Source organism: Gastrolobium bilobum, unplaced genomic scaffold (genome assembly GCF_033153095.1).
Source record: "Gastrolobium bilobum isolate Gb01-03AN ecotype WA unplaced genomic scaffold, APGP_CSIRO_Gbil_v1 utg4377, whole genome shotgun sequence".
In the NCBI taxonomy this organism is placed as follows: domain Eukaryota; kingdom Viridiplantae; phylum Streptophyta; class Magnoliopsida; order Fabales; family Fabaceae; genus Gastrolobium; species Gastrolobium bilobum.
In genome coordinates, this window is record NW_026895684.1 from 1,367,151 (window position 1) to 1,383,041 (window position 15,891).

At 32.8% G+C, this 15,891-nt stretch overlaps 3 protein-coding genes across 4 annotated transcripts; 1 reads left to right on the top strand and 2 right to left on the bottom strand.

Moving 5' to 3' along the window:
* Nucleotides 1–1,462: 1,462 nt before the first annotated feature.
* LOC133291068 (PLAT domain-containing protein 3-like) lies at nt 1,463–2,138 on the top strand. Its single transcript, XM_061489253.1, has 2 exons — nt 1,463–1,534; nt 1,644–2,138. The coding sequence occupies exons 1-2, from the start codon at nt 1,463–1,465 to the stop codon at nt 2,115–2,117; spliced, it is 546 nt and encodes a 181-aa protein (XP_061345237.1). The 3' UTR covers nt 2,118–2,138.
* A 2,576-nt stretch (nt 2,139–4,714) lies between these two features.
* On the bottom strand, nt 4,715–7,179 carry LOC133290064 (inactive TPR repeat-containing thioredoxin TTL3-like). The gene is made up of 5 exons (XM_061488122.1): nt 6,275–7,179; nt 5,962–6,157; nt 5,705–5,877; nt 5,018–5,351; nt 4,715–4,828 (listed from the first exon to the last, which is right to left on the bottom strand). The coding sequence occupies exons 1-5, from the start codon at nt 7,177–7,179 to the stop codon at nt 4,715–4,717; spliced, it is 1,722 nt and encodes a 573-aa protein (XP_061344106.1).
* Nucleotides 7,180–8,884: 1,705 nt separating this feature from the next.
* On the bottom strand, nt 8,885–12,596 carry LOC133290986 (protein SCO1 homolog 2, mitochondrial). 2 transcript variants are annotated; one of them, XM_061489154.1, is made up of 8 exons: nt 12,415–12,596; nt 12,245–12,307; nt 11,864–12,008; nt 11,661–11,736; nt 9,760–9,963; nt 9,586–9,675; nt 9,325–9,457; nt 8,885–9,237 (listed from the first exon to the last, which is right to left on the bottom strand). In XM_061489154.1, exons 2-8 carry the CDS (start codon nt 12,301–12,303, stop codon nt 9,129–9,131), a joined length of 816 nt encoding a protein of 271 aa, XP_061345138.1. In that variant the 5' UTR covers nt 12,304–12,307; nt 12,415–12,596; the 3' UTR covers nt 8,885–9,128. The 2 variants fall into 2 exon arrangements, with proteins under 2 accessions (XP_061345138.1, XP_061345132.1); XM_061489148.1 differs by having other exon boundaries at nt 12,245–12,596.
* Between the last annotated feature and the right edge of the window lie 3,295 nt (nt 12,597–15,891).

The window sequence follows — 15,891 nt, forward strand, 5'->3', positions numbered from 1 at the left end:
TTTTGTTTAGGACAGGAAGACTTTCTGATGTCTATTTGAAGTAAAACCTCGAGCCTATTATGCATCTTTTCCTTTTCTTTGCAAGGTAGAGGGGATATGTTTTTATGAGTGTATGAGATAAAACCACTTGTGGATCTCCACCTAAATACTTAAACAGTTAGGATGACTGGTTCCTTGACAAGGTAACAAAGCCTTGATCACTTTGTGATAAAGGGTTCAATGCTTGGTTGAATTTCACTATTTAAGGTTTCAGCACAAGTTATTGACAACTTCTATTTTATCCACCCTTCAAGCCATTAGGGTTTTCATGTGAGGGGCGTGAGAGCTAAAGAATAAAAATCATTGTTGAACCTCAACTCAACAAGTTCAGCTTTTAGAATGACTGAAATAGTAAACATTATTAGGATAGAAAGTCATTCAAAATTCCTAAACGAAGAAGAACAATAGTGCAGTCCATATTTCAATTATTTACCCGGATACACCCCTCCCTACCCGGGTAAATAATTCAAACAATTTCTCAGGTGTCAAGAAAAATACCCGGGTACACACCTCCCTACCCGGGTAGGCAAAAATTTCAAAAAATACCCGGGTAAGGAGGGGTGTACCCGGGTAGGCTTGGTGGTCAACGGTCAAACATGGGCAGATTGGTGTTATGTTTTTGGAGGGGGTTAAATTTTTGAAATGGTTTAAAATGAAGGTCAATTTGATAATTAATTATTAATAAAAGGTTATAAGGGTCAAAAAGCTCCACATAATATATAAAATATTATTCAATTATATATACACAATCAAATCAAGGGACATTATTATTTAAGTAAGAGATTACTACTCACCTAAAAATAATAATAATAAATTAAGACATTACAAGTTAAGGGAATGTGATAATTGTATAAAAAAGTACAACACAAAAAAGTTAAAGGTTGTTTATCAAAATAAAAATAAAAATTCACTTCCTTATTTTTCCTAAGTTAAATTACCATGAAAGCCTCTCTACTTGACCTTTTTATTTATTTATTTTTTCATTCCTTCACGGGTACGTGCTGTATTTTATTAGTTTGGCAAGGAAAAGGTGGCCAAAAAGATAATCAAAATAAGAATAAACAACATAAAGTACATCTCTAATTTTTTTTTAAAAAGTCAGATATTCTGTTTTTTTAAAAAGATCTATTTGAGTATTGAGTATTATTTTAAAGGAAATAGTTGTGTTATGTCACATAAGACAACTATCTTTTGTTGTACACTCATGAAATCTTGAGCCCATTTTTTCTTTTTCTTTTTTATTTTTTAAAAGTATGGACTCTACAATTTTATTTCACCCACGTAAAATATCTATCTTATGCAAAGTAAAATTAATAATTCCCTTTTAACAATTACCATAAGGTGAATCCAGCAACCATGTGTCCCTCGCCCTATTTATCAATGTCTATGGCACTGACCTTCCCTCACTCCCAGTTTGATGCAAATGGCAACCACAACAGTGTTTCTCTCTCTCATCTTTCTGCTCTCGCTCTGCTTCATCGGAAACGTTAGATCTGTAAGAATGCTCTTCTCTCTCTCTCTCTGCTACTCCTCCATCTTCAAATCATTACTCATGAATTTCTTAATCTCATTTGTATCTCACTCAACTCTGAAATTCAATGCAGGAACCTGATTGCGTGTACACGGTCTACGCTCGAACCGGTTCGGTCTTGAAGGGCGGAACCGACTCGAAGATCGGGCTCAAGTTATTCGACAAGTACGGCTACTACATCTACATCAAGGACCTCGAGTCATGGGGCGGGTTAATGGGTCCCCGTTACGACTACTTCGAGCGTGGCAACCTTGACATCTTCAGCGGAAGGGGACCCTGTCTTGACGGATCCGTTTGCGCCGTCAACGTTACTTCGGACGGGTTGGGTTCCCATCATGGCTGGTACTGCAACTACGTGGAGGTCACCACCACTGGGCCCCACCAATCATGCGACAAGGAGCAGTTCACGGTGGAGCAGTGGCTCGCTCTTGACACTTCACCCTACAAGCTATGGGCCGTCAGTAACCACTGCCGTTACAGCTTGGATCAGGCCCGGCCCATTTCCGGCCCTAAATCTGAGTTCTCTATTTTGAATGCCCACGCGTGAGAAAGGTTTCGAGTTAGTGGTGTTTGTTGAATCTACTATAATGTGTTAGTGTGGCGTGGTTCGATTGTTGTTGTTAACCTATTTGTTATGGTTAATAGCATTTAGTATCGAGTTAGGGTTGGGGCGTGTTCCATGCCTTGGCTTGGTTGTTCCAGATCGCCAAACTTTTAATTGGGCATTGGGTTCCGGCGTCAATGAACCTTTTGTCTTTGTAGTATTTAATAATAATCAGGGCTATATGTATCAATGCCTAGGTGTTCTGGATAATTCCATGGTTAATGGTACCCGACTATTTATTCTCCTATTATATCTTTTCCAAAATATTAAACACTTTTATGGTCTTATTGATATTAAATTGGTTGCTCGATGATAATTATTAATTATTGCCATCGATTAATTCGTTGTTTTAAGGTTAATCTGATTAATTTGATGTTGTATATTTATTTGTAAGATTAATTTCATGCTCTTACAATTGGAGGGTGATCTCGCTTATATATTTGAAGGATGAAAATAAATATATAGTTTTTCTTCATAAAATATTATGATTACCTTTTTAAGCATAACTAGGAGAGATTGCAGTTAATGAACTTAAATGACGAGTTACAACAAATGAATTTGACATTGCATTTTATATATTCTTGCTTAGTTTATTTTTAATTATCACTCACATATAAATTTTTAATAGGTTTGAAAGGAAATGGAAAACAAAGAAAGCCAATTTTTATGCTTTCTCATTTGAAATTATTAATAGCAAAATTCAAATAATAATGGGCTATAAAAATTTTATGTTGAAGGAAGAATAATGATTTTCCTGCAGAGATAAAGACATGTGATTCACACATTATTTTTTTCTTTCCTCATCTTATTTTCTCTTCTTTTCACTGTATCTATAGGAAAATTATATTGTGGTCCTTCAACATAAGATTTATATAACTCAATACTAATAATAATAATAATATTTTTCTCATTATATTATTATTAATAATATAGGTAATGAAAATTAACTTAATTAATATAATCAAACATAGATTGATATTTTGTTGTGGATAAGTTATTAAAAAAGTACTATGCTCGATTTTTTCTATATCAAAATAAATGCATATAACAGGAAGAATGATAATGCATTCTGGAGAAATAATATAGTAGCAACATAAATAAAAATAATTTAATTTTTCCTTAGAATGGCTAACACAAATTTAGGCAGGACTATGTAAAAAATTTTGGCATAATTTGCATAAAATTTATTAACTTTGTATAGAAATCGTCTTTTCTTCTTATTACAGCGTTGGTGTATTTAGTATTTTTTTTTCCTTTTTTTTTTTAGCTATTCCAATAATTTTATCATTTTGTGATTAGTTTGATTTAAAGCGGGTCTTGAAATTAAGATTTTAAATTTCTCTTAAAAATAATAAAAAAGAAAATTGAATATATATTTTCAGCTCACCTTATCACTTGCCGGTATTTCTTTGATTAAAACTTGTTACAACCCTAATATAGTAGCCGCATAGTTTATTCATTTAAGTAGACTTTCATCATTTCATGATAAGTCACGTGACGAGCTCAGGTATTTCTGGCAACATTGAAGGGATATGCCTTCCGTGACTCTATGAAAGAACAAAAGAGGAGAGAGACATAAAAATTAGGATTTTATTAATCGAGAGAAAATAGATGGGTCCTACCATTATAAAAAAGAAGAAGATGTGATATGAAAATCGAAGTGAGAGAACAATGAGGCCTAGTGTATCATAATATTTTTAAGCGATAGGATGAAAGTAGATATCTTATGTAAAAGAAAAATAATATTTGCCTAAAAAACATCTGTACAAAGTACAAACTATTGTAGATGCACAAGCTCGATTATTATTAAAAAATTTACAATGAGATCAAAATACTATCTAATAATTTATGGGAAAAATAAGAATTATGTTACATGAAAAAAATTGACATCATGCAATCACTACGACAACACAAAGTCAAACACAAAGTCTTTCAATTCAATGTATTTGTCACTTTCTTTATTATCATCTAGTTTGTCGTTTTCTTTGTAGGAATTTTTTTTTTTTATTTCGATAACAGGACAAAACCAAAGCCCACAATTTATATGTTAAAAGATTGCATTAGTGTAGTGAAATTTTTTTTTATTTCATATCACTCTCTCAGCACGTGTATGCACAAATCTGATGTGCACTTAAGCTCTTTACAAACAAGTTCCATTATGTTTCTTCTAAAAGAAAATAAAAAGAAGAAAAGAGATTAAGAGTAAACGCATACAAAGTTTTACTATACATTACCGTAGGACTTTCTTTTTGCCCACAAACAATGGGGCCTAGTGTTTCTGAAGTGGACATCAATCATCCTCCACACAATTCCTCCATAACATGCTTTATCTTCTTTTTCAAAGGAATTGATCATTGATCATTGACCATTCCATGTGTTTGTCGTCTTTGTTAGCGCAGATAAGACTTAAGAGCTCTTTTCCCTGTTCTCACCTTTGTCACATTTAAATTTTTTATTTTTTATTTTTTTTATTCTTCACCATATTCCGTGTCTAACTATAAGTTAACTCCACCATACTTTTGTGTCCTTAATTCACCTCACTATTTTTGAAGCTGTTCTTTGGCCTCCAACAGAGCTCTGCTTACTTCTTCATCATCTGGTGTCTCTTTTAGCAAGATTTCATAGTCTTGTATTGATGCTTCCCATCTTTTCAACTACAATTTTATCATAAATATAACACAAATCACATAACTAGAAAATGCAAACAACATTTTGAGTTCTACCACATATATTTACCAAATTGCATCATGAAGTAGATATTATAAAAATGTACAAAATTTCTCTTCTTTGTTCAAAATGCGTTGCATTATGTAAAGCAAACAAAGTAAGCTTAGGTGGTTCACCTTGGCATTACAATCGGCTCTTCTCAATCTAGCCTTGCTGTAAGATGGGCGCAAGTTAAGAGCAGCAGTGCAATCTTCCACAGCTTTCTCAAATTGGCCTAATTTTGATCTACATGCAGCTCGGTTGCATAACAAAACCGAGTTATATGGATCATGCTCAAGACCCTCTCCATAGGCAACACATGCCTCAGAGAATTTCGATGCCTTGAAAAGCTCATTTCCATTTGATCTAGCACTGGCCACAGCTCTAGCCTTCCTCATCATCTTGTTCACCTCTTTATTATTAGAGTCTAGCCTAGTTGCTCTCTGAAGTGCATCCAAAGCATCTTCATATCTGCCAACAGTAAACAATGTATATAAAGCATACATTAAAAAATAAATTCAACCCAAAACCTTAAACGGTTAGGTGAAGGTGAAAATTATATTAATGATTTTATATTTTATTTAAGAAAAAAGTATTTCTTCAGTCATTGGAGATAAAGTTATCTCTAGTGAGTTCAAAACGACGTCATTTCGGGTTATAAGATTAAAAAATTATAATGATAAAGACTAAAATAACCCTGCAATATATTATAATTACAAAAATACCTTGATTTTCGTCCTAAAAATGTTGTTTTGGACTCACTGGAGATAACTTATCTCGAGAAATCCTTTACCCTTTATTTAAATTGGAAACTAGGCACTAACCTGCCAGCAGCCAAATGAACCTGAGCCCGAGTCACCAACAAATTTGCATTACCTATAGGCCCAAAGAACTTAGTGCACTCATCCACATCAAAATTAGGTCCCTTTGACATTGCTTCGTCTGCATCTTGGTGCTTTCGGAGCTTTAAAAATGCTTCGGCTTGCAATGCAAATATCTTCAAGTAAGACCACAACTAGAGTCATATCAGTGAAATTGGCATGCATATGTGTGAATTTTGTAAAAGGGGCCACTAGCTCACCTGTGGAGCAGAATCTGCACCAGATGATATAGCATAGTTGGTCTCCATGATGAGGGTGTTCCAATCTCCTAACCTACGAGCCTCGGTGCACTTGTTTAGATGTAACTGAATATTCTTTACTTTAGCAATCTCATCCGGGTCTGCCTCTGGTCCTGCATTTTTACAATGATATAGGGCCTTATCTGTTTCTCCTAATCTGTAGGCAAAGGTACAGTGACAGTAACATAGAAACAATTAGTGACTACACCCAAAAAAGAAAGAAAGAAAAGAAAAGAAAAAGATACAAGAGTAAGAGATTCAAGTTGATCTCTACCTCATGTTCAAGTTTCCCAATCGATGATGAGCTCTGTGATAATGAGGCTCTATTCGAATGGCTTCTCTGCATTCGAACACAGCCTCAAGAAGCCTTCCGAGAGCAGTTAACGCTGCACTTCTGTTGCTCCTAAAGGAAGCTTTATTAGGATCAAGTGCAATTGCAGCATCATAAAGAGCCAAGGCTTCAGCAAATCTTCCATTCTTATAATCCTCATTGCCCATTATCTTCAATTGCTCGGGGTCCATTCTAGTAGACAGTGCCCTGCATAGAGAACCTGATTCTTCGTTGCTTCCTTTATCTACATGTTCCACCTTATGGTTTGTGTATCTTCCATTTGCAACTGGGTTTTCCTCCCTTTGTTTGGCATGGTAATCCACCACGTTGTGAGAATTGGTATTCCCTCCTTGCCTCAGGTTACCTAAATTACCATACAGCATCACGTTGCTGGATGAAGCTCGAACAAGGGTGCTGCTTCCCTTGGATTTTTGGTGATCGGCGATCATGCTTTCAAGCTCACCAGAAATGCTAACGGCTTCTTTAGGAACCCTTCTAACATGGTTGGCATAACCCACGGTTGGTGACACTTTGGACGTGCCTCCTGCTGTTTCTCTGGGATGGTTCATTTGCTGGTTTTGGTTCACAATAGGGGTTGGCTTGTGGATAGGCTTGGAGTTAGAATGAGATGAAGAATCTTTGGCTTTATTAGATGAAGCTGTTCCTAAAGAAGCTGCATCTTCAGATTCACCTTTTAATCTTTTTGTGTCAGGGGTGTTTGAAGCCTTTCCAAAATCATTGCCATTGTTGTTGTTGGGAGCAGAACTTGCCAATGTCCCTCTGCGTGGCCGGAATACTGCAGCTATTAAGCCACAGCCACATTTTGCATGTGGCGAATTGTTTTCCATCTTCTAATTTTTTTTATTTATTTATTTATTTCTGCTTATGTTGAAGGATGATTTATTATGTTGTTGTTGATGATGAAAACAATAAATGACTGCTATTTTCCTAAGCTAACCAAAACAAGATTGTACGGGCTGCTTAAATCTCTTGGTTTACAAGTCCAGAAATGAAAATTCATGGAATATGAACAATGGTACAAATAAAGATTGATTCTATAGAATGATGACTTCAAACATCTCCAACCAAACCATGTGAAATCGAACATCACAAATTGAAACACACCACCACCTAGGAGCCCAAACGAGGGTGAATGCCTAAACTAGGAAACAAAAATCTCTTGCTTTTCTGTTCCTTGCAGTTGGAGAGGTCAAATGAAATGGCATTATCAAGAGAGGAAATTGCAGGAAATGAGAAAAGTGATGGAAAAATAAGTTGTTTTTGTTGAAAAACAATATTGCAATAGTTGGCTTTCAGTTTTTTTTTCTCTTCCATATTCTTTTTTGTTTCAGTTTTTGTTTGATAGAAACAGGAAGCCAGAGACCCGGTCATGGGTGGAATAAGGATCTCTACAATTTTGGAAATTACGAGACTTCCATATGTACCCTTCTTTGTTTCTTACATATCCTTCTTAACTGCCAAGACACTTAAGCATCGCATGTTACACGCTAGCTGTAACATATTTGCAAACAAATGTATAACCTTGTTTTTGTTATCAACGATGGCACTGGAAGAACTGCGGCATGTCAAGTTATTTAATTTTATACAAATAATTAAGATTAAAAATAATTAATCTTAATTATTACATGATCATTGAAAAAATTCATATGGGTTTGTGCTCTATTCTTATATTTATATTATAAGATTTATGTGCCTCTTTCATTCAGATAATAAATCAGGCCTTACTTGATATGCTCCTTTAAAAAATTTACAAATATATTTCACCTTTCTTTTCCTCAAGTATAATTATTTTAAAAATATTACAATAAGGAGAAAATATTTAAATCTAAGCCCTTCTCTAAATTATTGACATCCCTCACTACTAGCGTGCTTAATGGCTTTGTCAAATATGGATTCACCACCAACAAAGTCCAGTACAGTTGGTAGATAGCTGAGTCCTTTAAGCATATTGATAGGGATTCAATTCCTGGCCGTGTATATAGAAAAGGCTTTGTTAGGAGATGTTGTACCCACGGTCGCGTAATTTATCCTAATCGAGGGGATTAGTCCTTGACTTTTGGCTGGGAGATACCTTTGGAACAATTTTCAAAAAAAAAAATATGGATTCACCTTCTTCACAAAAAATATTAAGGAAAGGAAAATCCAAGTTATATGACGTAGACTAGCTTGGTTAATCAGACACAAAAAACCGCATTGTGACACACAGGAGTTGATATGATACTCTCCTCTCTCTAACAAGTTTTTTCACCAACTCAATTAAAATCAAGTTTTTTCACCAAGCTATAGTATGCAATTTTATCATAATTTTACAAAATAAAAAATGTTCCAAATATGTAAGCAATAAATTTGTATAATTGTATAAAATCTAAAATTTTAATATGTGGTATATACGAAGTGCAGGAGAGGCACTAGCAACGAGAGAGGTAACAGCAAGAATTAAATCACAGTGTTATATATATATATATATATATATATATATATATAAACACAGAGTGCTTGTAGATGAAGGCGGATATGAAAACATCCAGGTATAAATTTTTTATCCAAAATGGTACCCAACAAAGAAAATTATCCAGGAAACCTCAAATGAAGCTCAGATTGCAAATACATTTTTCCGCATGCTACTCTAATTGATAATAAAGCAAAGCTCAAATCAATCCTCCAACGCCAAAGTTACTTCGTCATACATAAATGATTATGTGACCCCACCAGAAAAAAAAAAAATATTGAGTATAGATAAATAGTAATGTGGGGCTGCATTCTGCAATCTAAAGCATCAAGAGGCGTTTCTGTTCAGCTCTTTCCATATTGCTTCTGATAACTCCTCCGCATTATACTCGGTTCCAAAGCATCTCACAACCTCCATTTTAGGGTTCAACAAATACCTGATTGTTTTAACACAGCTTATATCCATGTTAAGTGCAACCACGCAGAACTACACAAGAATACATAAAGGTAAAACAAGGGCTTACATGTTATGGGAACAGTCAACAAGATAATCACTACCATCCTCTTCTACTTTTTTAAAATAAACACGGTACTCTTGTGCCATCTGTCTAATAGCTGCAACAGGTCCAGTTAATCCTATGATTCTTGAGTCAAACTCTGCAGAACATCACAGGGAAAGAGAGAAGAGAAAATTTAATAGGGCAAAATTCACTGACGGGGAAGGCAAGGGTATCACATAAAGTATTATTGACCAAAGCCAAAAGTTTCAGTAATTACAATCTAACCTTGAAGGTATGCACGAAGTTGTGAGGGAGTATCACGCTGAGGATCAATGGTAACAAACACGGGTAGAATCTTAAGTTTCTGTTTTGATTCTTGATGCAAATAAAATACATAATGTTAAGACTGATCCAAGAAAGAAACTTGTAATACAGTAAACTGAGATAGAGGTGTCAAACCTAATGTATCAATTGCCTTGGCCATAATTTGGACTTGCTCAGGCCCAAGATCAGGGGATGAGGTATAGCCAAAGTAGAGGAGGACCCAATTTCCAAGAAAATTACATTCTGTAACTGTTTGTTTATCAGAATTAATTAGTGTAAAGGGACCCCCAATTATGGGTCCATTGACAACATTTCTACTGCAGTCATTACCCAGATGACCTGAGCCAACAAATAGAGAAATTAGGATAATGAAAATACAACACTCTTTCATATCAGGAAGCATCACAACATAAAGCAGTGGAACTCATATTTATCCCTAGCTCTAGTTTCAAGCCCTGAATAGGAGTGCATATTTTGTAAAGTAGTAGATTCAAGAAAAGAAATGATAGAATTTTAGGGAAAAAAAAATGGATCTACAATATGGAGTAGCAACTAATGATGTCATGGACACTTCCTGTATGTATATTTGATTATACTATGTCATAATCCCTAGGAATAATCTAATAACGAAAATGCAACAGATTAAGATATGCACCTGACATTCTACTTTAATGATTTGTTCTTCATATACTAGATATTGTCATCAAAGCATATGCAGATCATTGATAACTGGCTGCTACATATGAAGAACAAAAGTAACAACATTTTATTTATTTTTTTATTTTTGATATACCGACTCTAATTACCTCTTTGAGGTTAGTCGGTCCCCCAATATCCCCACAAACTTCAACTCTTTGAGCCGGTTATGAGACTAATCCCGAGTCGAGGCTTAATCACATTTAAAACTCTTCGCCCCTCCCCAAATGTTTATTTGATGGGAATCGAATCCAAGTTCTCTCCCTTCCTATTCATCCTGTGTTGCCAATTAAGCTACACCCATTGGATAAGAACATTTTATTTCTGAGACCTAAATTTGAAGTTTCTTCGACAGCAAGAAACCAAGCTGTATTACACTAATAAACCAAGTAATGTGTTTGTCTAGAAAATTAGCAAAAGAAAAAAAAAAAAAAACCCTCCTCGAACACATATATAGGCTCACTTTAGTAATCATCACATGGACTAAAAGTGAATAGAGTAGATTTGGCACATTGTCATGATTCAAAACTTAATGTTTGTAACATAACTAAATGAAGAATGAACCAAATTGCAGACACTTTTGCCACTCAACGTCTGTAATGCCAAAGATGTACTGTGAAAGTTTTCCATCTGCAAAGTGTTTGGCATGCTTGTATGGATGGCTTTAATAGAGAGACGTAATTCCAAAACAATTGGGCCATACTTTCAAAATTAGTTTCAACAACCTATGAACTCCACCGTTACAAGTTGATGCAGGAGCAAAATATTAAGTTTGATTAGAGAAGATCATATGTTAAACCTTTATGTGACTTTTAATGCATGCACGCGTCATGCGTACACATCATTTTAAGTTATACAGATTCATGATGCAGGAGCAAAAATAATAAGTTTGATTAGAAAAGATCAAATGTTAAGCCTTTTTATTTGTGCGTGTATCGTGCGAGTGTGCACTGTTTTAAACTCAAGTTATACAAATTTGTGCGGCAGTTTCAAGACTGAATTTCAATTGGGTTCTGAGTTGTTCTGGAACAAATTATGCTTAACTGGCTCCCTTAATTGGTTAACTATAAAGGAATATCAAAATTTGAAGTTTCCCATGTCTAGCAACAAACTAACCTGACAAAATTTTCAACATAATAAATCATATAGTCTAACCATATTCATCCTTTAATCAAACTTTACCAGATTCTTAGTATAAGAAAAGAATAAGATATATCTAACTTTACTCGTGATGCAGAAGAATAAGGACAATGTTACAACAATTCAACGAGGCTATAGTGAAAACAAATACTTCAAACTCTTTTAAAGCAGATCAATTGAGATTACTAGATCTCAAATACCTTTTGGAACAGCTCTTCTCTCATCATTATAATGAAAAAAAGCTGCAATCCCAGCAAATCCTAGAACAGCAGCTGTCTGCAGTAAAATCAAAAGTGAGAACGATACACTAGAATTCAATCCATTTTTCATGCAATTATTGCATAACAATGTAATAATAATAAAAAATAAAAAATAAAAATAAAAGAGAGATACAGGAGCATACAACAGCATAAGTTCCCCCAGAGCGAGAAACCTGGGAGTGAGAGTGCGATTCTGCAGGTAATACAGGATGAACATCATGCTTTTTGTTACTGTGTCTTGTAGAGTTTGTATAGCTAACAGATTGAGTTGACTTAGAGGGAACAGACCTATCAAGAAAATGCATGACAAAATCAGAATAACATCAACTGCTCATTAAACAGTACCAGTGTGTGCACACTGATTGCACGTTCAGGCATGAACCAAGATTCGAAACGCCTAGAACCCGTAGCAATTTCGTCATATTATTTCAATGTTATTGAATCAAATTAATTAATTTGAGGAGAAAATAAAATCCCCAAATTTAAACTAAGAAGAATAAACTGGTGAGATATTAGAGAATGACCTTCGAAGAAAACCAAGAGCTTCCCTGGTGGAGCGATGCTTGGATGATGAAAAGAGCATAAACCTAGAAATGGGCATGGCTAAGAAAAAAAGGTTAGCTAAGTTCTAAGAAAATAATGAGAAATGGGTTTGGACTTGGAATGGCAAAAAAAAAAAAAGTAGAACACATGCCATGCCGCGCTTATTTATTTCCGCTGCTGGCTGCAATATTGCCTTGCTCTCCAAGTTGATCCAAGTTTACACCCAGTTTGTTTGTCAAAACTTCATTTTAATAATCTTTTGGGAGGGGCTGGTTTGGATAGATCCAGTTTTCTATGTGCTAAGCAAACAAACATAGATATATCCCTCTGACCTTTATCAGGAAATCCGCCACTTCATCTTTAGATGAGTGTTTAATTCTTTATCGCAATATTTTTTATTTTTTTTAATTTTGCATTTGGGTTGAAGAGGACAAGAATGAATTTTCATTTTTGTTTCCATTTCATCAAATTTCAGTTATCAATTATACTGTTCAGTCTAGTCGTTTGACTCGATTTTTTCATTTTTGATAATTTCATTTTCACCTACTATTATTGTTATATAATTTAGGATTTTATCAGAGTTATGTTGTACGAAAAATGATTGTATTATGTTATAGAGATTCGTTTTGTGTGCTTTAGTTTTTTTTTTCTTCAAAACATGCGGGTCTCACAAAATATTGTGTGTATATGAAACTTTGAATGGTCATGTTAAATGATAAATACAAACCCCTATAATTTATCATTTGGTCACGTGATTACAAAAATATATGATTTAGCTCGCTATGATTTCAAAGTATCATTTATATCAACTGTGGTTATAAAAATGTATCACTTAAACCCTTGTGGTCTTAATACATACATGAAACTTTTTATTTTTTTTTCACTTTTCTTTTATATTATTAGCATGTTATAAATTAAAATTATAATAATATTAAATATTATGTCTATAAATTAGTATCCTTTGATATCAATGTCAAATTTAAAATTTGACACCTCATGTGAGAGTCATTAGATAAAAAAAATCAATAACATTGATTTGTAAATATGTGACACATATTGATCTAACGACTTTCAGATGATGTGTCAAACTTTAAATTTAACACTGGTGTCAAAAGATCCTACCTTATATATATATATATATATATATATATATATATATATATATATATGGCAAAATGATTTCTGCAGCTGCTGTACCTACAGCAAGCAAGGATCCGCGTCCGAATCCTAGGATACGGCAACGGATCCTGAGTTTTTTTTTTTTTTTAAAGTCGTGGACTCATTTTTCTATGTCAGCTGTAGATAACACTATCTACGGCTGCTGCAGAAATGTTAAGCCCTATATATATATATATATATATATATATATATATATATATATAAAGGGTTTGGTGTTTGTCATTTTAAATGACATAAGTTATGTCATTTTAGGAGAGAGACAGACACACAAAAATAGAAATCATGGAAGAGAGAAATTGAGTGATTTTTTTAATTTAAAATTTAAATAAATAAAAAAATTGTGTCTATCTCTCTCTTAAAATGACATAACTTTATGTCATTTAAAATGACAAACATTTTTTCCATATATAAAAGGAGGTGTTTGGTAGAGGGAAAAAAAAATTATTCAAAAATCACGATTTTAAAAAATATGATGAAAATATTCAATTTACAATAATATCTGAAAATAAAAAATTTAAAAATATTCAATTTTTCGAAGATCTTAAAAAATACCTCGTACCAAACGCCGAGTGACTAACTTCACCACAGAGAGAAACTTGTACGGAGGGTTGAATTTTGGAGGGGCAAAAGGCTTCAATGGGTTTTTTTCAGTAGTTAAGGAGGGGCAAAAGCCCAAGTCAATGGGCTTTTCAGAACCGCGATGTTTGTCCCATCTAAGTTTATTGCACTTGACCCACATATTCGCTCCCTGCATCCCTGCAGATGTCTTGTGGCCCAAACTTAAATCTCTACCTTTATCAGTTTGTAACAGATCCATAAGTACCAGAGACTAGAGTTTGATACATTCGTAAGTTGTCATTGTGTCATAAGCCTCAACATAGGATTGTTCTAACTTCTAATTCCTACGTACAAGGTTTGATAGTATATCTTTTTTTTTTTTTAAAAAGGTTTGATAGTATAAATTTAGGATTTATTAATCTCATATTAAAAAAGATAAGTTATCTTATATCATAGAGACAAATATATGGGTCTCGTCACCTAAAAAAATAAAAAGGCTACATAGTTATCAAATGATATGTAGGAGAGAAAATTAATCTCATGTAATATGAGAATAGTTTTTCCCATAAATTTATACTATATATTATGAGATTTATATTTATTTGGTGTCACTATCATATACTATAAAATTATATAACAGAATCCCTTAATACATCAAAGTGATATATAACTTAATTAGACCTAAGGAAGTAGGATTATGCTTGATAAAAGGTTGATATATTAATATTACGGACAAGTGCAATTATCAAAAATCAATATATCATTTTAACATTAATGTATTAAAATTAAAAATATTTTTTCAATATATTATTTTTTTAAACATTAGTATTTTTTATAAAAATTAATATATTTTTTGGACACACTAATCAATATAATTTTATAAAAAATAATATTATATGACATATTTGGAAGAATATAATTTTTTTATTAAAGTGTACTTTTATAAAAAAAAATACTTATTTTTATCATATCTAGTATTATACAGTACATTACTAAACAATAAATGATATTATCTTATACAATATCATGCCAAGTATCAGATATTATTACAATTTAATAAAGTCTTATACTATCAGACTTTATGCTATATTAAGTATCAAACATGTCTTTAATAATCTTGCACCACAAACTGCCTTCCAATATAGAGGAAAGCTAGGAAGAAGAGAATGAAAATGCGTCAAAGAGGAGAACAGCTTTTTGAAAATTGGTTTAATTAGAGCAACCAACATTAAAACTTCAATTGACCAATCGATCGAAGGCTACATTTATTAATATAAGTGATCGCGTACTTTTCATAAAAAAAAAAATTATTATTATGGATTGATTAATTTCGTTAGTTAACTATTTCATTAAGTAAAATATACTTTATCATTTCTCACTTTCTTTTAAGGCATGTTTGGTGTGACGTATAAAGCATGATAGTATAAGCTTATACTATATACGTTATGACATTTTCAGTGTTATTTGATGTGACCATCGTATAGTATAAGTTTATATAGCATAATCCCTTAATACATCAAAACGATGTATAACTTAATCCGGCCTAAGGATGATGGATAAGGCCTGATAAGAGATTGATGTATTAACATCGTTGACCAATGTAATTCTCAAAAATTAATATATTATTTTAATATTAATCTATTAAAATAAAAATTAATTTTTCAATATATTAATTTTTAAAATATTGAATATTTTATTTTTATAAAAATTAATTTATATTTTGGACACACTATTCAATAAATTTTTATAAAAATTAATATCATATGACATTTTTTGAAGAATTATATAAATTCTTTATTAAAGGATATTTTTATTAAAAATATTTATTTTTATCATATATAGTATTATACAGTGCATTACTAAATACTAGATGATATTATCTTATATAATA